The sequence below is a fragment of the Ursus arctos genome, unplaced genomic scaffold (assembly GCF_023065955.2).
Source record: "Ursus arctos isolate Adak ecotype North America unplaced genomic scaffold, UrsArc2.0 scaffold_36, whole genome shotgun sequence".
NCBI classification, from domain to species: domain Eukaryota; kingdom Metazoa; phylum Chordata; class Mammalia; order Carnivora; family Ursidae; genus Ursus; species Ursus arctos.
In genome coordinates, this window is record NW_026623050.1 from 26,818,313 (window position 1) to 26,841,829 (window position 23,517).

At 44.6% G+C, this 23,517-nt stretch overlaps 1 protein-coding gene across 19 annotated transcripts in view; it reads left to right on the top strand.

The window, feature by feature from the left end:
- The window catches only part of TLN2 (talin 2), a 416,400-nt gene that overhangs the window by 297,392 nt on the left and 95,491 nt on the right, over positions 1 to 23,517 (top strand). For all 19 annotated transcript variants that reach the window (XM_057306201.1, XM_048219866.2, XM_048219865.2 and 16 more), the window contains 6 exons: positions 1,420 to 1,548; positions 3,760 to 3,862; positions 13,560 to 13,768; positions 14,864 to 14,983; positions 15,915 to 16,112; positions 17,361 to 17,500. In XM_057306201.1, coding sequence (XP_057162184.1) covers positions 1,420 to 1,548; positions 3,760 to 3,862; positions 13,560 to 13,768; positions 14,864 to 14,983; positions 15,915 to 16,112; positions 17,361 to 17,500 — 899 coding nt within the window. The remainder of the gene's footprint in view (positions 1 to 1,419; positions 1,549 to 3,759; positions 3,863 to 13,559; positions 13,769 to 14,863; positions 14,984 to 15,914; positions 16,113 to 17,360; positions 17,501 to 23,517) is intronic.

A 23,517-nucleotide genomic window follows, 5' to 3' on the forward strand; every position in this document is an offset into this window, starting at 1 on the left:
CATTTTACATGGGAGCATTCACCTTAACAAGGTCTTCAGTAGAACAGAATTAAGGATTAATGAGTTTCTGTGTCTAACACTTATTAATTACCAACAGACCTCATTACTGTACTGTTTGATATGTTATTAGCATGAAGTTCTGGCATGAATTCATTTTTCCTGATTGTAGTGATCCCTTTATAGAAACAGAAGGCCTCATCCCTGAGCAAGGGAAGAAGGTTAGAAGCTGATTTGAATTCTTAATATGAGCAGTGGGCTATGTCACCAAAGAAAAATATCCAGAGATTTAGGATAATATTGAATTAAAATATCTTGAGCTGTGTTTCTCAACAAGAGGTCCAAGGACCACCTACACTGGAATCACCTGGGAGCATTCAGAATGCAGGTTCCTGGGCCTCACCCCTGATCAACTGAATGAGTCCTTGGTCATAGAACCTGAACATCTGCATCTTACAAGTTTCGTCAATGAGCCTCAGAGATACGCACCTCCACTGCTCGGGAGCTATGAGCCTCAAAGTGGGACTCAAGCAAGACTGTCCACTAGGTGTAAGAAGATACTGGGAGCTTTAAAATATATTGTCTTATGTAGTGTAAGGGTTAAGAGTATAGGCTCTGCAATCAGACTACCTGCATTCAAATTCTGGCCTTGCCATCCACTAATTCTTTGTGACCTCAGCAAGTTCATTAACCTCTCTGTGCCTCAGTTTCTCCACTGTGTACTACTGGCACATAGCAGTTAATCAGTTAGTATTTACTGCTGCTGTTGTCACTGTTACCTAAAAAAAAGAAAGAAATTAAGATTTACCAGTATTTGGCATACCGATCAATAATTTTACACCTATAATTTATTAACATGTGTATGGGGGGATGTGATCAAACCATCTGGAGACCAATATCTGAAGTGATCAAGAGAATGAAGTAGTTTTCTTAAAACAATTGCTAAGGAAAAAAAATCTTTTTTGTAATTTTCAGTATGGATAGGTAATGGTTTATAGTCTAGAAATTTGTAGACAATCAGTAAGGTTGATAAAGTCTTGTCCCCATAGTCCTGGGTTCACGCGTTCATTCCTTCAGCCACTCACCACGTGCTTTTCAAGCCTCTGTGTGCTAGGTACTGTCTAGAACCCAGACGTGGTGAAGAGGGTTCCTCTTGGTCTGAGTGACAATGCATTTCAGATAAAAACAGCTTCAAGGAGACTTTAAGTATATCTACTTATGAGACATACATAATTGATTATTTAGGGAAGTTAGGACTGACCAAGGTTGATTTTGCTCTATCAGGAAATGCACACTCCACTGGCTTCCTATTGCCAGGGCTGGAGAATCACTGGGTACATCAGAAGAGCATTTCGTACATTGCAAAATATGGGGACACTTTTCCTGGGCAGACTGTACACATCTTCCCAACTCTGTTGCCAGGCCCATGAAGCCTGTGGTCCTATGGAAATCGACTCAGCGCTGAGCACCGTGCAGACACTCAAGAATGAACTGCAGGACGCCAAGATGGCTGCCGTGGAGAGTCAGCTGAAACCGCTTCCGGGGGAGACGGTAAGGAATGTGAGAGCCCGCTGCGGGGTGGGACGCCGCCTCGGGTTCTGATCACGGTGCAGCATTTTTAGAAGCTGGAGTTGGTGTGCTTGAATCTCACACATTTGGAAGGCAGAGCCCTAGAATAGCCCCATTTTAAAGAACTGTGTTGAGATAAAGGCCCTGAAGGGGCCTCTGATCATGGTTCTGTGTCTTGCCTTCCTGGGGCTTGGCTGGGGCTGAACAAGTGTCTGTCCCTGTTTTTCATAAACAAGACACATCCTAGTGTTTGAAGCCAGTGTTCTGATCCCACAGCCTTTTTCTGAAAAGAACACCCGGTGCAGCTGGAGGAACTAGCTTTAAAAGTAGGAGTTCTAGCCTCTAGCTCCAGCTTGCATTCTCAGCTAGCTGTAGACAAGTCTTGTGTCTCCTCTGTGTCTCACATATTTTATCTGTAATATAGGTAGCAAGGAGGTTATAAAGGTAGACGCAGAAAATATTTTCAGCAAGCATGATTTGAAAAACCATATACTTAGCGCAAGACGGCTGCAATGGATAACAGCAAAGCACTTTAATCCAGTACAGCCACACCAGCCAGCGGACTAGCGGGGACAGAGCTCTCATTTGATCATGTTATGGTACCTCCTGATGCCTGTGTCAGTGTTTTCTTGGCTAAAATTTAACCGGTTCTTCTGATTTGTACGTACCTCCTTTTCCACGTTATGGAACATTGCTGATAAATACCACCATTTGGTAAATACCTTGTAAGCACTGTGTGTTTACAAAATCAATCTAGTTTATCCTGATGGTAACCTTGATGAGCGAGTTTTGTTAATCCCATTTTACAGCTGAGAAAACAGAGGTGCAGAGGTAGGTTGTTACTATTCTGTCCAGTGTCTGCCAGCTGACAGAACCACGGTTTGAATCCAGACCTACAGGACTCCGATACCGTGCTCTTGCTCCTTCACCTTGAGAGCGTCTACTCTTGACTACTGCTGCTCTTTGGAAGTACTGCAAACTTGAAGGGACTTACAGAGCACATAGTTTGCCATGGAACACTGGTACATAGGAAGCCCTCAGAAAATGCTAAATCATGGTCCTGCTAATTGTGAAGACGAGGAAACTCAGGCTCAGAGAATTGACGTCCCCTAACTAAAGTCACCCAGCTAGTGATCAAGTCAGGACCAGCTGCAGGGCCAGCACCTTTGTAATGGAGTCCAAGTGTCCCTTTGCAAACTCCTGGACTCCAGGGAGCCCGAGAGAGGCCAACGTGACATGAATTCTGCCTTTACAGAAACCTGCTGGTCCGTTAGAATGCAAGAAACCCCATGTAATTTTTAAAGAAACTGTTTGCCCCAGAAGAATGTGTGTGCTGCGTTAGAACATTTTGTCAGCTAGAACGTATTGTTGGCTACAGTTTCTTTTACATTTGAAGGCACTGCCTATCTTGGGAAGCAATGTTGTGGAGTTAAAAAATGCACACATTCTCTGACACCTCTCTGTGCTCTCGCGATCCGCCTGTAGGTTCTGTTCCAAAATGTTGTCCTCATCTAGTAATCGGATAATTGTCTATACCCTGAGCCTTCAGAAACTTTGTTCTCTGAATTATTTATTCAGTTGACGAAGCAAGATGACGTGCTGTTCGTGGGAAACAAACACTTTGCCCATTTTCATAATCTCATTTACCACGGCAAACCTCTCTTTCTATTGCATTTCCTTCTGGTTAGAACTCCTCGAAGTATAAAGATCGAAATGAACAATGTTAATGGTCCCACATGCCAGGAAGGCGGTACCGCTGGATGTCTGCCCACTTCCTGCCAAGGCATAATTAATTCTCGCTAAGGATTTGTTGCAGACTTTCTAAATTAGCTTCTAAAGGCATGATGCTAATAGTTACCATTTGTTGAGTACCTACATTGATTCTGAGAACTTTCCAAGCTTAAGTATTAGGATCTCTTCAGGAAACCAAGGCATGCAGAGGTTCAGTAACCTGCCCAGTTTCTGAGAGCTAGCATGTGCGGGAAGGAAGCAGAGGGCAGGGGCGTGAGCCCAGATTTGTTTATTCTGAAGCAAGGGCTCTTTCCCCTCCGTCACCCTACTTACTCTTGACACCACTGCTATTAAGTGGGAAAGAGCTAAGGGCCACTGTTGGATGTGCATTATTTGTATGCTAAGACTTCAGTGTATGTTAGTTTTTTTCTAAGTTGTCTTCCCCCTTGGATATTCTTACAGCTGGAAAAATGTGCTCAAGACCTCGGAAGTACATCCAAGGCAGTGGGTTCATCCATGGCACAGCTCCTGACCTGTGCTGCTCAAGGCAATGAGCACTACACAGGTGAGACTCACACCTTCGTGATGCCCCGTGGCCAGGTGCAGACCGCGGGGAGGGTGGTGGGGGTCAGCAGCTGGGGTTCATTGATTTGACCGTGAACCTAACTTTGTTTTTCAACAGCAGTTTACAGATTTTTCAAGCACTCTCTATGTGCTTGTTACTGGGCTTGATACGCATAAGCATACGAAGATGAATAAAATATGAATGCCCCAAATTATTTGTGGATCACCCCTTCTAGACTATAAGAAACAATATTCTAGACTTCTAGGACTTCTCTGTCTGACTCTTGAAATCTCACTCAATTAAAGGAATTTTTAAAAAAAGAGAAAAAGATGACAACAAATAAGATGGCAGTGAAATTTGCAAAGATGGAAGGAGAACAGATGAGTGGCAGCTGATAGAGCCAGTGAACAAAAACCAGAGGTCTCCAGGGATAGGGCAGCCGACAAGAAACAAGCCGGTTTATGCTGCAAAACCCTGAGGGGGTTTGAGTATTGGAGACACAAGCTACACATAAGGGCAGGAGACATCCTTAAGCAGGAGGCTATATAAGAAACAGATTGTGTAATTATCAACTCTAGGAAAAACACCAGTTTTAAATAAGGAATTGGCTTCCTAGTAGGAAGTGGACATAATAGGAAGACTATAGTTACCTAAAATAGAAACACTGAGAAGTTTCATTAGAAGCCCATTACTCGGAAATAGGAAATGTGTCAGAAGAAAGCTCACAGGGGCGCCTGGGTGGCTCAGTCGTTAAGCACCTGCCTTCAGCTCAGGGCGTGATCCCAGGGTCCTGGGATCAAGCCCCGCATTGGGCTCCCTGCTCCGCTGGGAGCCTGCTTCTTCCTCTCCCACTCCCCTGCTTGTGTTCCTCCTCTCTCTCTGGCTGTCTCTCTGTCAAATAAATAAATAAAATCTTTTAAAAAGAAAAAGAAGAAGAAGAAGAAAGCTCACAGAGTTGAGTGGCTCTAGGAAGGGAATGGGATGGGGGCTTGATTGGCCTGTTTTTAACTATGAATGGAATCATGCAAGGTGTGTCCATGTATTTTCGCTGCTTTTTCTGGCATTGTGGTGTGAGACGCATGTGATGTCGGAAGCAGTTCTTTCCTTTCTGTTGCTTCCTGTAATATTTCATTATGTGAGTATATTGGTGACTCTTTACACCATTGGTGGGTAAAGCTATGCATAGTTCTCGTGCATGCTATTTAATGAACATAAATAAGCATTTTCTAAATAGATACCTAGAAATGGAGTTGCTGGGTCCAGCCTGTGCTAATATCCAACTATGTCCTTCCAGCAGCATGTGAACATTCCAGCTACTCACATTCCTGTCTCCATTTTCTGTTGCCAGCCAACGTTGTTAGCTATTCTCCTGAGTGTATAGTAGTATCATATTATGGTTCTAATTTGTATTTCCCTGGTGAGCAATGCAGTTGAGGATTTTTTCATATATGGCCATTTGGACATCTTGTAAAGTGCCTGTTCATGCCTTTTGCTCTTTAAAAAACAAAAAACAAAACCAAAAACCTTGAGTTATCTTTCTTAGTTGTAGGAATTTTCATTTATATGTATTTCTTTTATCTTGGGACTTACCTTTCACTCTCAAAGCTGTTTCTTGATGAACGGATTTTTTTAGAATTGTAATATAGTTCTATTTACAATGCTTTTCCTTTATGGTTACTAACTTTTCTGTATCCTTTTTAAAAATTTTGCCTCTCCAAAATCATGAAGATTTCTCTTCTATTGCAGTCCAGAAGCTTTGTTTTACTTCCTATATTTAGAACTGCGATCCATCTGCAATTGAGTTTTGTATGTGAGCAAAGAGGTCCTTACTGTTTTTTCTCTTGGATATCTGTTTGACCCAGCGCCAGTCACTGAAGTGGCCATGTGGTCTTCATTGCCACTTGGTCGTTAAGTGAAATCTATATGTGAATTGGCTTCTGATCTTTTGCTTCTTTTCCAGTGATTTAATTACCTCTCCCTACCTTAGTAGCACACTTTCCTAATTACTAGGGTTTTATACTACGTATTAATATCTGGTTATATACATCCTCTGTCTTCGTTACTTCTCAAGTAATGCTGACTATTCTTAGTCCTTTGCATTTCCACATATATTCTACAGTCAGCCTGTCAGTTTCTACCCCCAGAAAAACCTGTTCATTTTTTCTTTTTGTAATTGAAGTTACAGTGAATCAGTTTGGGGATAAGTGACATTTTCACATTCTTGAGGCTTCTAATCTGCAAATATGGTATGTCCCTCCACTTACTTGGATTTTCCTTTTAATACTGTTTTATAGTTTGGGGCATATAGTTTTGTGTGTTTGTTTTCATTGTAATGTGCATGATCTATCTTATCCTATTTTCAACTTTTTTTATGCTTTTATTTAACTTGTATGCTGTGGACATCATGTAGTCATTTTGCAGAGGAAGGAGTTGTTTTTCTTTTTTAAAAATTTTTTAAAAGATTTTATTTATTAGAGAGAGCGAGACCCCAAGTGGGGGGGGGGGCAGAGGGAGAGGGAGAAGAAGCAGACTCCCTGCTGAGCAGGGAGCCCAACAGGGGGTTCGATCCTAGGATCTGGGGATCATGATCTGAGCTGAAGGAGATGCTTACTCACTGAGCCACCCAGGCGCCTCCATCAATCTCTTTTCTCAATTGGAGTATGTGTTCCATTTGCCTATAATGTAATTACTGACACATTGGGATTCGAATCTATCCTTTTACTCTTTGTTTTCTGAATGACTTACCTGTGCTGGATTCCTTTGTCTCTCTCCTTTCTTGCCTTTCTTCAAATTCATATGTATCTGTTAAGTTCTGTTTCTCTCTCCTTGAGTAACTTGTTCGTTATATATTCATTGACTATTCTGGGATTGTTAAAAGTCTGATATAGGAATGTTCACCACTTCCTGGATAGCGCAAGAATCGTGGGACACTTTAACTCCCTTTACCTTTCTTCCAGTTCATTCTTTGTTTTCACTGTTGTGTGTTATAATTACACAGATACGTTAATCTCCATACAGTCTCCATGTTGTTTGATACAGTCAGTACCAGTGAGATTCACCTCCACATTTACCCTTTCCTTTGTTCTTTATTTCTTCCTCCCTCTCCATGTGTTTCCACTGGGGATTATTTCATTTCTGCCTGAAGAACTCCCTTCATTTCCTTCAGTGTGACTTTACTGGTAACAAATTCCATCCATTTTTGTCTAAAACTGCCTTTGTTTAGCCTTTATCTTTGGTAGATAATTTACAAATTTTAAGCTGGCAGTTGTTTTCTGCCAGAACTTTGAAGATGTTATTCCATTGTCTTCTGGCTTCCTTTATTTCTGTTGTGAAGTCAGCTGTCAGTCTCCTTTTGGAAGATAATGGGGTTTTTTTATTTTTTTTATTTTTAAAATTTTTTTATTTAAAACCAATTAGCCAAAGTATAGTATAGTACATCATTAGTGTCTGACATAATGTTCAGTGAGTCATTATTGCGTGTAACACCCAGTGCTCATCACATCACATGCCCTCCTTATTGCCCATCACCAGTTACCCCATCCCCCCCTCCTTTTTCACAAACCTCAGTTTGTTTCCTGGAGTAGAGAGTCTCAATGTGGTTCTATTTTTCCCCTCTACTAGCTTCTTTTAAATTTTTCAGTCTTTTTTCAAGCAATGTGCCTAGAGAAGTTTTATTGGGTGTTTATCCTGCTGTGGGTTTTAGTACTGCTTGAAAATGCAATTTGTTGTCTTAGGTCAGTTTTAGAAAATTCTCAAGCACTGTATTTTCAAATAGTGTTTCCGTCACATTTTTTCCCCTCTTCTTCTCTGTAGATTCCAGTTATGATATATGTTTCATGTTTCCACCGTTTTATGTGTCTCTTAATCTCTCCTGTACTTGTGACTTTTCTTCTCCATGCTTTATTCTGCATATTCTCATTTGCTCAGTGTGCAGCCCACTCTTCCTCTCGTTAGCCTTGTCTATTCTGCTTTCAACCTCTTCCAGGTTTTTAATTTGAAATCTCCTATTTTTCAGTATGAAACTAGCCACTTGATAGTTTCCTTACACTTTCCTTTCTCTGCTGAAATTTTCTATCTTGCCATCTGATTTCTTCTATTTAGTTATCACAAGTTATTGAAAGTCCTGGTTCAATAATTCTGAGATCTGGATCACCTGTGGGCCTGCGTTCCTGGCCTGTCATTTTTCTCCTCTTGGTTTTCAAGCTGTTGGTCTTACCTCCTGGTGTTTCTGATATTTTTTAATTTAATGCTAGACATTGGTATTTTATTTTTATTTATTTATTTTTTTAAAGATTTTATTTATTTATTTTGACAGAGACAGCCAGCAAGAGAGGGAACACAAGCAGGGGGAGTGGGAGAGGAATAAGCAGGCTCCCAGCGGAGGAGCCCGATGTGGGACTCGATCCTGGAACGCCAGGATCACGCCCTGAGCCGAAGGCAGCCGCCCAACGACTGCGCTACCCAGGCACCCTAGACATTGGTATTTTAAACTGAAGAGATAGTGTGAGGCTCTGGATTGTGTTTCTTTCCCTATGAAGGATTATTCTTTGTTCCTGGCATGTAGTGAACATCTAGACAGATCACCATAACATGAGCAGGGACTGGGCTGATTGGAAATTGTGTGGTCTATCTCCAGTTTGTTTTTTAGGACATAGGCCTTTGTGTATCCCATGAAAACATCGGTGATGTTTACCAGGGCCATTCTCTTCCATGGGCTCAGGCCCATGCTTTTTAATCCTCGCAGCCCCATGAGATTGCAGGAAGTTTTGCTCAGTTTCTGGGCAACAGTTTACAAATGAAGGAATGCCTTGAGGGGGAAGCAGCCTTGTACACCCCCCCACCCCACACCATGCTCTCTTTCTTTTTAAAATCTTATCCCTCTTAGTGCCTTGGTTTCTCTCCACTGCTGTCAAACACGTTTTGTATGATTTTTCTAATGTGTCTGTGAGGGGAATTGATCAGTGATAAGCTATTCTGCCAATACTGTAACCAAAGTCCTCTTAGATTTTTTTTTAAACTGTGTTTATTACTTTGAGAATAGAGACAAGAGGAGCACAAAGTAGTTCTCTGTAGTATAGTACCTGCAAGAATAAGAATTTTGTCCTAATGGGAGAGTAAGAGAAACTGTCAAGAGTGAACTGGCCACCTGATCAGGGTTTTAAGGATTGTTAGCATTTATTTAGCATTCAAGGAGGAGGGAAAGTATTTATAAATTCCTACAAAGCAGAGGGCACATGAGAGATAGGAGTTTCAAAAATTTCTGCACGTTTCTGGAATCTTGCCAGATTTGGTGTACCTGATGAAATGGCCTCTTTAGTGGAAGGAAGACTGCTTTACAAGTTGCCTCATCTGATACTGATAACATGCAGGATGACAGACTGTCTAGTCTGTGTGTGAAAAACAGCCTAGAAACAGCACCATTTAGTTTTGGCAGGCGCTGAATGGGTGGTTGGGGAAGTGGAACAGTGTATATCGAGTCCCAAAGGTAAGAGGAGAGAAGGCTGACCAAGTGACCGGAGGAGGGCTCAGGTAAAAGATGAGGAGTAAGAAGTTAAGGCCAGAAAGGAAGGCTGGGTCAGATCCTAAAGAGCCTTCTAAGCCAACTTAAATCATTGAAAACTTAACCTAAGAGCATGTGAAAATATTGAAGAATTTTCATCCATGGACATGGTTTAGTTTGTCTTTTACATAGGTTACCCTTCCTCTCATATGCAGCTAAAATGGAGGGAAACAAAGTTGGAGGCAGGGAGACCAGCGTGAAGGCTGCTGCCTTCATCCATATAAAAGGTGGGTGTGGCCTGTAGCAGAAATGAAGGGATGGATTAAAGGGAGACCTAAAAGCTGTTAGGCTTTGGCTTAGACTAGTTAGAAATGGCCGGGATGGGAATAAGGAGAGCAACATGGACAGCTCTAAGTGTTTGGCCTGAGATGAATGAAGAGAATCACCGTGATGGAAACACAGGGCCATGGGCAGGTGCGGCAGGGGCTGGAGTTTAGGGATGATAGGTTCAACCGTAAATGCATTCAGTTTGTGGCATCCGTAGGATGTCCCAAGCCCAGGTGCCCATTAGGCAGCTAGAAATTAGCCTCTGGATCTCAGCAGAGAAGTCTGGGCTGGAGATAACAATTTTTAAATGTTTAATATAATGATAATAATTGGAACTGTGGAAATATAGATAAGTTTGCCTGGGGGAATGATGGAGTAAGAAAAAGGTTATCAAATATAACCCTGCAGAACCCAAATATTTAATAAGAAGAAGGCTAAGCAGCATTGGAGATCTTTGAAAGAAGTGAGAACATACAGCCTTGGAAAAGAGCAAGGAAATCGGGAGAGAGGAATATCTCTAGAGTCAGAGAGGTGGTTTCTACCCAGAAAGTCACCTAAGAGAGGGACTTAGAAAGCATCCATTGGCTTTGGGAAAAACAGGGTCACTCTTTCCTTGTCGAAGGCAAGTCCAAGCATTTTGGAGAATGGATGGGAAGCAAGGAGAGAACAGTGTGTGGACAGTCTTTCCCCAGGTCTTAGCCTCTCCCCGGGTCTCTCGTCCTCAAATGAGGTGTGCAGGATATTCAGAAGTTACATGGTAGCTGCCCACTGGCTGGATTCTAACACAGATGTGTTTTGTTTGGCCAGGGCAGTATTCAAACTACATTTCTGGTGGGCTGAATACAGTTGTACATAGACCCCTTTTCAGATCCTGTGTGACAGATTGAAAACCTACGTCATAACCAGGTTTTTACCTTGTGAGTTTGCCATGTGGGCTAGTGCCGTCTCCACACAACCTACATGAATGCTAATCAGCAGTAATACCATTACAGAGCTTTTCACTACATCACGTATCATTGATAGATTTTCTTAAGGCTCTGTTCCTGAACATAATTTAGGATCCAGATAGCAAGAATACTGTGAAAGTAAACTGTGTCTTCAAAGGATTGTGGTTATTGCCACAGTGATCTGCTTTTGAGTTTCCCACTGGCAGTTCTGGCTTTGTAGCGTACCCTGGACTGCAGGAACGTTGTCATTCGGAGGGTGGTGTTTGCCTGGAGACCTGACCCTGTTAAGTGTCATCACAAACACTGAAAAGTCACTCTGAACTGAGCCTTGTACAGCCATCGATGTTCATTGGGCTCCCTGGCCTCTCATCGTCTTGTTTCATTCCTTTGATGGTGTAGCTTCCTCTTTCTTGGAAACCTGATCCCTCCAAAGTGGATCCTCGAGGTGCTTTGAGATCTCACAGTGAGTCCTCAGCAGAAAACACGTGGGATAGATCAGCCTAAGCTTTAAGCGTTCAGCTCCTTTGGTTTCTGCCTTTTTAAAAATTTGTCTGGGTCCATAAAAGTTTTTTCAGTAAATGATTTTTGCATAAACATGACTTTCCTAATTGTGAGTGATAAATGTTTTATTCTTTCAAAGTCATGTACAGCTCAAATAGAAATGAAGTCAGGAGACTGTATAATAAATGAAAAGGCAAGAGATGTCTAGAAATCACAGCCTAGAATTTTCAACAGTCAGAGCGGTGATCTCAGCCTCTCCCAAAACATGTGGGAACTGGAGGCCCGGAGGGAGAAGGCAGCTACTCAGCAGAGCCAGAGCTAGATGAGGTCTTGACCACATCTGGTGCCTTTCTGAGCAAGGGCATCTTTCAAGCCTGTGCCAGAAGCTTAAACATAAAAGGGAATTGACTGCTCTCCTCAGCTTGTTTCTCTCCTTCACCTTCACTTTATTTATCTTTGTGTTTTCTCTTCTGGGCTTCCCCTTGGCCATAAAAAATCACTTTATGTAAAATTCTTCTGTACCGTGTGCTCCGTTCAGATGTGCATGTGATGAATGGTAGATTGGCAGCTTTGTAGTTTGCCCTGATTAGATTGTAGAGTTATGTCCCAGCTGTGCGACTTACTAAATATTTACAGATTAGAAGTCTACAACGCTGCAAAGTTGTCTTGTGTTATGGATGTGGGGCCTTTCACTTTATTGTATTATGGCGCCTCGTCCTCAGTAAGGCAAGGACCACCTGCTGCGTCTGTGCTGATGCGGCAGAAGCAACAGCTGGTCGGAGGTGGCCTCGGGTACCCAGAGACCATCCAGCTGAAGCCTTTAGACAAGAGTCAACTCAGAGCTGAATGAGAGACACGTTGATGTGTCATTTTCTTGCGGATGGTATATGTTCTATATGGTATATGAGAATCCCTCATAGTTGTCTACCCCAAAGAGCACTGTGCAGAGAGTCTGACCCAGAAGTTCAGAATCCTCAGCTCTAGCTCTGGCACTGCCTCTGAAAGTGTGTCATGGGCAAGACACCTGTCAGTGCTGAACCTCATCTATGAAGCAGTCCGGTGAGATGCGCTCGAGGGTGGGCTCCTCGGCATTTCGCAGGGTGTTCAGATACTCTTGTTACGCACTCTGGCGTTTCTGGTCGTCTTCCTCTTCTTGGGTGTGCCAAGCACTAGGTGCCGTGTATGAGGTGCGTGTTCATTCTGTGGGAGGTGGTGCTGTAGTGTCTAAGAACTAGTTTCTATTCAGAGTCTGTCACCACATCCCATCATCCTTAGAAGTGAGGTGAAGGATGAACAGCCACGCCACAAAGGAAGCTGTCCAGATGGCCACGAAGTGTACGAGAAAGTACTCAACATCATTATTCCTTAGGGACATAAAAGCTAAATCTCAGTGAGCTACAATGGCACACCCATCAGAATGGCTGCCATGAGAAACCTGACGTTAGCTAGTTTGGGCTAGGATGTAGAGCAGCCAGGACGCTCAGACGTTGCTGGTGGAGTGTACAGTGGCAAAACCATTCTGAGAAGGTTTTGTAGTGTCCTCTAATGCTAAAGATAAACTTACTCTGTGACACAGCAGTTCAGCTCCTAGGTTTATGTCCAAGAGAAATGATTCCATCTGGTCACCTAAATGCATGTAAAGAACTCTTGGTAGCTTTATTCCTAATAGCCCCAAACACAAAACAGTCCAAATGTCCATCAGCAGAGGAATGGATAAAGAGATGGCGAATTTGTATCATGAAACACAACATAGCAAGAAAGAGGAATGAATGTACCCACATGGGTGAATCTCCTAGCGTTCTGATAGCAAAAGAAACCAGACACAGAATACATACTTGGGGTTCCATCAACAAGGAGTTGAAGAACTGGTAAAACTAGTCTGCGGTGATTGAAGCTACACTAGTGATTACTTCTGGCATGAGAGGTTCTTGACGGAGGAAGGACGTGGGCGATGGAACTGCTCTGTTGCCATCTGGTTGGTGGTTACGTGCTTGTAAACGTGTAGAAAGGCGCTGAGCTGCCCCTGTGGACTGCTGACTTTCTTGTATAGAAGTCATGCCCCACTAACAACAGTTGGGAAGGGAAGTGCATCTGAATGATTCATCTGTGTCCTTATCCCTGCACTTGGTGTTTTAGGCCTGTGGCCATGCAGGACAGAGTGTGCGAGGGGAGCCAGAGCATTGTAGCATGGCTCGTGCTATTACACGTCTCTTAGATTGGCCCAGAGCCAGTGGTACGGACTGCTACTTGGAGAAGCATAGCAATTCACATTTTATGAGAAGTCATTTGGACCGCACCTGGACCACACACTGTCAGAGGGTGCTCTCCTTTCCGTGAAGCTGTGCTCTAGAGGCTGATTTGCAAGTCAAGTATGACTTTTAGGTGGAATCTAATAGAAAGTGTGGTGGGCTCTCATCTCCAGGGGTGGCTGCCAGAGAGACAGCCCAAGCTCTGAAAACGCTGGCCCAGGCTGCCCGTGGAGTGGCCGCATCCACGAGTGACCCCGCAGCTGCGCATGCCATGTTAGATTCTGCTCGAGACGTCATGGAAGGCTCCGCCATGCTCATCCAAGAAGCCAAGCAGGCCCTGATTGCACCTGGGGATGCTGAGAGTCAGCAGAGACTAGCCCAGGTGAGGCCCAGAATTGGCAGTTTTGGTCATCACTAAGGTGGTCGTGTTGGCAGGCTGTCTTCTGGGCACTCTTTTCCTGGTGTGAACGTTTTTCAATCAGTGGGTGTTTCCAGAACCTTCCGAAGTGCTATGCCAGTGCTGGTCATACATGATATCCACTTTTGTAAGTCTTGCCTAGTACCCCCCGCGATAGGAGATCTGCTTAATTGAGTCAATGGAGAGGATGGGGGGTGGGAGGGAGGTGGTGTTGAAATCTGTCGTTGGAATTTCGGGAACCAGCACACAGCATATTTGTTGGCGACTTGTGTATGCTTAAGTATGTCCCTCTACCTTGTCTGGGAGGTGCTGGGAGGTGAGGTAGAAACAGTTTGGCCACTCAAAGTTTTATACTCGCTCTACTGCCTATCTGGATGAGTCTTTGCCAACCTAATAAACTAGTGGGCTGGAGACCATCCAGGCAAAGTTCTAGGCAGGAAGCTGGGAAGCAGATGGGCTACTTAAAAGGAACGACACAGCCCACTTCCAAAGACCTTACCCTTTACCTGAGTGCAAACAGCAGGCCCTCACCCATCCTAAAGGGGCAGCATGTGGGCAACCCCAAGTTGGTCTGAAAGCGCTCAGACCGTCCCACCTGCCCTTGGGCAGGGTGCGGTCCGGGCGTGATGGCACCAGAAGGTGACACCTAACTGGGGCCCAAAGAACGCAAGGCCTCCTTCCACTTCAGTGGCCTCTGCGGGGCTCTCAAGAAGGGTGCTCTTTCTGTTTCTCTTGGTGGTGGCTCTCTTTGTCGTAGAATATGACATAATGTTGGAGACTTCTGTGTTTGAGTCACAGAATTGTGACTTAGTCTGGTCCCGGGTGCACGTAAGGCGGACTGTTATCACTGTCAGCCCCTGTGCCAAGACAGGATGTTAACCCCAGTGAGAGGCCTCCGTGAGCTGATTTAATGGTAAACAGCGTCAGCTGGATGCTGGCAGATAATTCCCCGATGCTTTTCAGCTCTGCATACTGTCCCTGCTGGCTCCCCACACATCTGCAGCAGTGTTTGCAGGGAAAGTGCTCTCTCATGGAGCTTTTCTCCCTCTGTGTATGCAGGTGGCCAAAGCCGTCTCACACTCCTTGAATAACTGCGTGAATTGTCTCCCGGGGCAGAAGGATGTGGACGTGGCCTTGAAGAGCATTGGCGAGTCCAGCAAGAAGCTGCTGGTGGACTCGGTGAGAGGCTTTGCATTGAGAAGGGGCCCCGGGGGGGCTGGGCTCACCTTAGGTGTGAGGGGAGTCTTCTCCCCTCCGTGGGATGTCTGAGCAGCTAACCTCTGTCTGAGGAGTCCCATTTTGCCTCCAGTTTGCCTTTCTTTGTTTTGCTTTGCCATCAGCAAAGTTCCCAGGTAGAGCTTTAAAAGTTCACTCTTTCTTTGAGTCCATGTTGCTGTGTGCTCTCCGGTCAGCCCAGTGAAAACAGGAAAGTTTTCTTTAGAGAGAGCGAGTAGTCTAAGGAATCTGCTTCCTCTTAGAGCCTGTTCCCTGTTCGTGCGCCCCTTTCTGGGGTCGGGGCTTGGGCTCATACATTTCTCTGCCTGGCGTCTGGCACATACTGGATATACCGTACATGGTGTGACTAAAAGAACCTGGCATAACTCTCTGGAACAAATAGTAGTAGTTCCACCAGTGATAATTCTGATCCACACAAAAGCTATGTGAGCAAAGGTTACTAAGAACCTTGGCATTAGTTTGGAAGAATAGGATTCGAAGTTTAATAGCATCTGCCTTTTAGTTCTAGAAAGCTAAACCTTTGAGAGGTTCCATGCAGAGTGGAGTGGTGCTTCAGAACGTGGATCTTGGAGTCAGACTGCCCAGGTGTGAACCCTGGCTCTGCTACTGAGGGGGCTGTAGCCCCTGAGGATAGGCCACTTTTAGATCCACTGTGTCTAGCACTGAATAGGTGTTTAGTACGTTTCAGTGAGTGAGATAATGTCTGTATGTTAAAGGTCCAACTTAACATAGGTGGGCTCAGACCACACAGAGCCTTTCGGTCTAGATGCCTCAGAAATGCAGCTCTGGAGAGTCCTTCCACGGAGCCTTCCTTCATTTCCCCCACACGAAGTAAAACTTCTTATGGGGTCTGTGCCTTTTTTCTGCACTGCAGTTACCTCCCAGCACGAAGCCTTTCCAGGAAGCCCAGAGTGAGCTGAACCAAGCCGCAGCTGATCTGAACCAGTCTGCGGGAGAAGTGGTCCATGCCACCCGGGGCCAGAGCGGAGAGCTGGCCGCAGCCTCTGGCAAGTTCAGTGAGGATTTCGATGAATTCCTCGATGCTGGCATTGAGATGGCAGGCCAAGCGCAGGTGAGTGTGGTGGCGGCTACCTCGAGCGGACCCTTGCCTGTCGACTCTGGTAGACTCCCTGCCCCGGAGGCCTGCTGGGCAAACAGACACAGGGAACCCGTCAGCAGGTCACACCATTGCGTTCTCTTTGCTGCTTGGAAAGTACTGTGACCTCACAGGCCTGGCATTCCTAAAGACGCTATTACCTTACGTGTGAAATGCTTCTTAGAGATAAGGGATAACTTTTCCCACGATCATGCAGCAGGATTCGTGGTTTGCTTAAGCTTCTGGAGGGAGGGCAGCTCTGTGTCCTGTATTTCATATATGGTATAATATAGTAAAAAACCATGTGTTTGAGGTTCATTGGGCCCATTGGAGGGGGCTGTGTCTAATACCAAGTGTCAAATGATTAAAAATTACCTCTTTGAGGGGCACCTGGGTGGCTCAATCGGTTAAGTGTCTGCCTTCGGGTCAGGTCATGATCCCGGGGTCCTGGGATCACACCCTGCATCGGACTCCTTGCTCAGCGGGAAGCCCGCTTCTCCCTCTCCCACTCCCCCTGATTGTGCTCTCTCAAATAAATAAATAAAATCATTAAAAAAAATTACCTCCTTGAGATGAACAGATAAAGCCCTTGTTCAGAACAAGGGAACATGACTGGTCTGGTGTGAACCACAGAGCTGTTTTTTCTTGAGCTCCTGTGAGCTCCCTGAAGGAGAAACCCAGGGTGTCTCTGGGTGTCTCTTGCTGTGTGACCTACAGATGGTTGTGTCTCTGATAGGAAGTCAGCCAGGTGAGAAATGTGTCTTTCCCCAAGTCAGGAACTTCTGGGGTGCAGTCAGCTCCGAATATCTAGACAGTGCTGGGCGTTTGTGCCAGGCTGAGATGTATGAGCTCCTTGACAACTCCAGCATTGTTGAGCAAGATGCTGGAATCCTGGCCTGGTCCATGCACTGATGAGCTGGTGCTCTCTCGCCCTCCCTCTCCTTCCCTCCCCCACTTTTAATGCTTGCTCTGGTGAGACAGCACAGCTCTTGGCTGACCCACTTGGGGGTGGATCGCTGTCCTGTTGCGGGCATCTTGGTGTGGGTCTGTCTGTTTGGGCACGGGGCAGTGTCTCTACCAGTTAGGGATCTGCCCACTAATGGGGCTTAATGCAGTTTCTGTAGATAACTTGCCTCTATTTCAAGATGCTTCTCCCAGCTCTCTGAATGCTGCCCGGAAGAAATGGACAGTCCCTAATTACTCTGCCTCCTTTCGACTTTGCAGACGAAAGAAGACCAGATCCAAGTAATAGGAAACCTCAAGAATATCTCTATGGCATCCAGCAAGCTGTTGTTAGCTGCCAAGTCTCTCTCGGTGGATCCAGGAGCCCCCAATGCAAAAAATCTCCTGGCAGCTGCTGCAAGGTAAGAGGAGAACAAAACATGCTTTCATGTGTGGTTAAATAATGCCAGCGTTTGAGAGACAGGCCTGATGTCCTGCTGCTCTGGCTCAGCAAAGATGTGGTGCTGTTTCTATGTTGTCAGAGGCAGAGTCGGGACTCTGGCATTTGATTAAACTGGCTCATCCTCACGTGCTTTCCCCACTGAAGATGTTTTCTGTCTTCTCTTCCAGCCTTTCAGCTTGCTTAGACTTAAGGCCCCTATTGATTTATAAAGATGATGGCTTAAATGGATGTTTTTAAAGGAGTGTTATATCTTTCTGACGATGAAAGTAGTATGTGCTCGTTGAAAAAAATCAGAAAATACTAAAAAGTATTAAAAAGAAAAAAAAAAAAGCCCCACAACACCCAAAGAGCCGTTCAGCATTTCTTGAGCACTTACTGTGTGCCTGGCATCAAGGCTAATGAGATGAACTTAAACGTACTCCATTTGTCACATGCGGAGGGCTCCAGTTAAGGGTGAATGGGGTAGTGGTGGGAGTAAACTGGGGAAATATATTAAAACAGGAATCTGAGTTTGGGGTGGTGCCAGCGCCCTTTCCCACTGTTTTCACCCGAGGAAGCGGTGACACACCGTCTGCTCCAGAGCCACTGTGCCAGTTGAGTTCAATAGCTGGAAGGAATGCTGGTCCCAGGAGAAACGGCAGTGACAGCCCGGGACGATTTTGTATTAGCAAAATCATTCACTTTCCCAAACCGAGAGGCCATAGGGTGTCTGGTGTTTCTCTAGTGCTGTGGGCAAGTTTTCCTGCCATTGCTTGATAACACTTTGTATATAGGAAAGCTAACAGCAGTACGTGCAGGCAATTAGGATATAGAGTGTAATTGGAAACCTTTTCAAAACATGCAAATTAGTGATTTTTAAAAAGCATACCATGAATTCTTTTCGATTTTTTTTTTTAACTTGATTTTGCTTGTTTGCTTGCGTGTATTTGTTTTTTCATGTCTTTCTCTCTTCTGGGTGCTCAGTGGCTGTCTTTTTGAGTTCAGAGTCAGCAGACCTGAATTCTAGTCCAGGCTTTAATGTTTGATACACTTGGTTACGGCGGTTGGATTGTTCAACCTGTCCCAACTTTCCCATCTGCAAAATGGGGGTGGGTACTACATCATCCTTAAGTTCTAAGTTCTTGTTAGCTCTCAGTATATAAGATATCTTGGTGCTTATGGTTAAAACTGGTCTCTGGTTCCCTCTTGGTCTGTAGTGCTTTAGTTATTTATTTGTTTATTTATTGCTTGCAGGGGGTGGGAGGTAGAATTAGATCATTTTAGAGCAGGTCCTTCGAAAACCCTTGAGTTTCTGTAGTTATTCCTAGGTGTATATGCTTCAGCTTCAAACGATAGTGAGAGCCACTAGAAGATTGGAAAAATACCCTCCCATCTCCCTGCCTCCATCTCCTGCTTTGTGACTGTGCCAGTGAGTGAGTGCCCTCCAAGGGGTGGGGGCTGAGGAGGGAGGCGTGATGTCTTCTCTGTTGAGCAGCTGTTTCTCATATAAAACCCTCTCTTGATTCTTCTTTTTCCTACAAAGGGCCTTTGGATAGGGCAACTGATGTTTCCAGGTATCTGTACTCAGATGTTTTTCATTATCTTCAATTTTTTGCATCATTTCAAAATTACAGTTTCCAGCTTAGAACGCAGTGTTCACTCTCTTAAATCATGGAAGAAGGGGAGAGCGTAAATTGGCCTTTTGCAAGCCAGGTAAGGAAGGAAACGCAGGCCCTGAAGGATTATGGCTGGTGTCCTGGCTCTGTGGGTGTCTGAAGGCCCCCTGGTGGTGACATTGAGGAAGGGGCCTGGAAACGAGATGATGAGGCTCTCTTTGCCTATGTCCTGGCTTTCGGCAGTTGACAGGGAGTTCCAGCCTCATGGTTTCATAGCCAAATACATGCTTAAAAATCATCAGAGGAAATGATTGTCTCAGGTTGGAACTGTTGCCAGAAGATGCCGGCACATTCTCCTTGGCTTCTTGGCACATGTTGGGATGCTCTGCTCCTCGAGGTGGTTTCCAAGTGGAAGCTCTGGCCGGGTCAGATGAGTCAGGCAAGCTGTTCTTGGGAGGTGAAGCTTTGCACAGCTGGGGTGCATTCATTTATTCAACAGATTATTACCACGTGCCTGAAACGGGCTGGACCCAGTCCTGGGTGCTGGGCAGGCGCACACTGTGATAAGACAGGAATGGCCACAGGGGAGTTAGGGCAAGGGGCGTGCACACACACAGCGTGCTCGCCTCATTCAGTCTGGACATTGCCGCAGCCCTGCACGAGTGCCCTTGGAGTTGAGCAGCTGGAATCTGACTACCGCTGTCCTCATCTTCAGTCCCACCGCCCTCCCTGTTCCTGAGACAGCCCAGCCCTGCCTGTGTTTCATGTGGTTGTCCTCAAAGGCCCCAAGGATGCCACTGTGGGGATCTAGACCTGGACCAGGACAGCCCTCCCCTGCTCCTGTGTCCACAGGCTTGAATCCTTTGTTCTTGATGGTCTCCTTGATTCTTTCTGCTTTGGGAAAAAAAGATTGATCTCTGGAAAAGCAGCTGGCTTTGCCCTTTCCCTCTGCTCTTCATTCTGCATCAGTGTCCACAAACCACGTCCTTTGGTTTCTGATGCTTAGTGGGGACGAAGTCATTTGCTCTTTAGCACCCAGCTTGTTTGTCTTCTTCCTGTGTAAGTGGTGAGCTCTGACTCTCTTCGGAGGAGTTGGGTGGAGCTGAAGACCCTTTGTCAACCGTTCATCAGCTTTTTCCCTGGCCAGGGGCTGGTCTGATGCTCCCTGAACTTAGTCAAAGAAATGGAAAACCAGGTTGCAGTTGCAAAAAGGAGGGAGCATCCTACCTCTGGGCACCTGCCCTGTGCCACCGCTCACACCACAGTCATGCTGGCCAGAAGGACTCCCTGGCTGAGAAGACTTCACACCCACGCCTGTCGCTGCCAGCGTTGGGACCCAGCTGGTTTTTCTGCTGCTTTCCTGTCCCCTGAGGCTTCCCTAGAACTTAGCAGGCGATTTCTCTTCCTGGGCTGCCCTTTGTTGCGAGGTTCCTGCCAGGCAGGCTTCCTCCTGTCTCCAGAGACGGTGAAAAAGGATAAGCCAGCAAGCAGATCTTCCACACTGTGGCATAGAAAAATATAAACCAGGCTGTCTGTTGGTCTCCTCTAGAATGTTCTCTTCCCTTTATCCAAATCAGGATCTCACTGACTTCTCTGACTGTTGCAGTCCTCATCGAGCTCTCCCTTCCATGCAGAACCCGTGCCCTGTGTCTGCGCTCCCCGCGAGCCTAGAGCGTGTCTGGCCTCTCGGAGGTTCTGTCTGACGTGCTCCTGCCCTCACCGCTGCCTTTGGCTTTACCTTCTGTGTGTCTTACCTGTTCATTATCCTGCTGCTCCAACCGGATTGCAGTCACCTTGCTTTCCTAGAGAGACAAACTATATTATTTTTGAATTGCCATACCTTGTACAGAGCAGGACCCAGGGAATACGCACAGGTGGAATTTGGGGTAGTTTTTGCCTGCCGAAGGGCACTCTCCCTTGAGGAAGGGAAATGTCTGATGTTGGTGTTTTCCCCGCCAAGCTCCTTATCAGATGATTTGGGCTTAACAGATCATCAGAAGCACAAATTGGTTGATTTTCTTCTCTCACCCCTGGTGCATCTCCATATCTATTGAGAATTTCCCTCCGGAGCTCCCAAACTAGTCAAATCAATTCAGTCAGTATCTCTGAACACTAAACAATGTGTAGCTTAGAAAGCCTTTTTTTTTTTTTTTTTTTTAAGATCTAAGGTTATAGATTCCAATTTTTTTTTAAACTGAAAGTGGCTGGATATGCCTAGATGAAGAATGAGACACAAGAAAACACTACTTCTAGTTGAGGGAATTATGGTTTAACTTTTTTGTATTTTTAAAAAAATAAACTTGTGCAGCTTTAATCATTTTTTTAAAATAGTGGGAAAATATTTTAAAACTGCAGCTCAGACCTATTTGGATTCATATAGAACAGAGGGAGGATGCTGCTATTGTTGGCCCTCTCTTTATGACTGTAAGTTGGCTAAATCATAATTTTTTATTGGATTTACTGAAATTTTTTTATTTAAAAATAATAAAATTACTTTAAAAGTATTATAAATCCACCTTTTTGGTATGTCATTCTGTCGTTTTTTCTGAGTATGTGTATGTTGAATTTTATAGCTGTGGGCTCCTACAAAACAGTTTATACTGTTTTGTAAATTTTGTTAATTGTGAATCATGAATATTCTTATATGTTAGGAATATGCTATGCATTATGACTTTCAGTGGGCACCCAGAATTCCATCGTACACTATACATTTATTTAGTCTATCCTCTGTTATTGCATATTTGGGTTGCTTTCTAATCCTTTGATCTTACAACTAACTGCTATAGTTTGAAGCATAAAAATACTATTTTTCATTGTCAAATCTACATAACCCTTTGCCTCTGGGCCACTTATTTTATTATTGGGCTATCTACTCCAGATTCATTCTAAAATGAGTTATGAGGATAAATTATACCTAAATCATGCTCCCTAATCATGGATCGGTATTACCCAAGTGACGCATTCAGACAGCCGTGCTGTGCTGGCACTTTTAGGGATTATCCAACCACAGACCACTGGTCTCTTGGGGCTTTTTTTACCCCAAGATTTTATTTGAAAAATTTTCACATCTAAAAAATCGATAAAAGACGAGGACAGTAAGCAGCTATATAGTCTTTGGATTCCCCAATTGTAAACAGGTTTTTAATGGAAAAATCTTTATGTAAACAGAAGGTTTAAAATAAATGCAGATAAACAGGAAACATTGAAAGAAGCTAAATGGAACGCTTCTGTGATACGTGGAAATACCCTCCACGTGATCATGTCATCACTGTTGAGGGCATTCTGCACCGTTTGTTACGTTCACACATGCCAGCCTGTCCACTCAGAAGTGTGTCTTGAAGCCTACCGCACGGAACATGGCTCTGGACTCTCTGAGGGACCCGTTTGGAGATTACATCATGGACCACACCGTCCAGGATCGCAGAGTGAGAGATTGTCCTGCTCTCTCGGTTTTACTGCCCTGCTTTCCACCACAGAGAACCCAGTGCTTCTGTGTGACACGTTCAGCAAGCACTTTGCCCCAAATAAATGAATCACTAGAGTCAATCTTACAAAAACTATTTTGGGATTCTTCCGTGAGTTCAGGAATGTGTTTTCTTCTTCCCATCCGCCCTAGCTAAATTTAAAATTCAGAGCAGTATCTCCTCGTCAGATAATTAAGCTGATTGCCTTTGTACATTGGCAAGATCATTTTCCATCTAATTTGATATTCTGTGGGAAGCTGCAAAGCCAATTTAATAAAATGAGACATCCTTTATATTAGGCAGCGCTAATGATTAACAGCAAGTGTGCTCTATCTTGTTTTTGTTTGTTTTATTTTAAGTTGCGGGTTAGCTGCAGTGGTTGGTAAGTATGAATAGAATTTAGGGCCCTGCCAGAGTGTAGAGCAGTCATGACCGTACAGAAAAATGGCTGTGGATCTGTTTTTGTTTTTGTTTTTTCCCACTTCTAAAACACAAGGGTATTCAGTTTTAAGACTTAATATAAAAAGTGTGGTATTGGCAAAGGATTAGATACATAGGTCATGGAACAGGGTCCAGAAGTAGACCCACGTCAGTATGGCCCAGGGATTGTCAACAAAGTTACAGAAGCAATGCAGTGTCCAAAGAATAGCCTTTAAATGGAGGGTGCTGGAATCATTACACTTACGTAAGCCACCCCCCACCCGCCGCAGAAAAAGAACCTGGACCCATATTTCACACCTTACAAAAAAATTAACTCAAAATGGACCATGACTTTCTAAATGCACCATGGTCTCACCTAAGCAGGAGTTAAGCAGAGGCTGTTTGGGAGAAGCGGAATCCTTGCCAATATAGGAAAAACTCTGAGCTGCTTCTCGAGTTCTTTTTTTTTCTTTTTTCTTTTTTTTTTTTTTGATTTC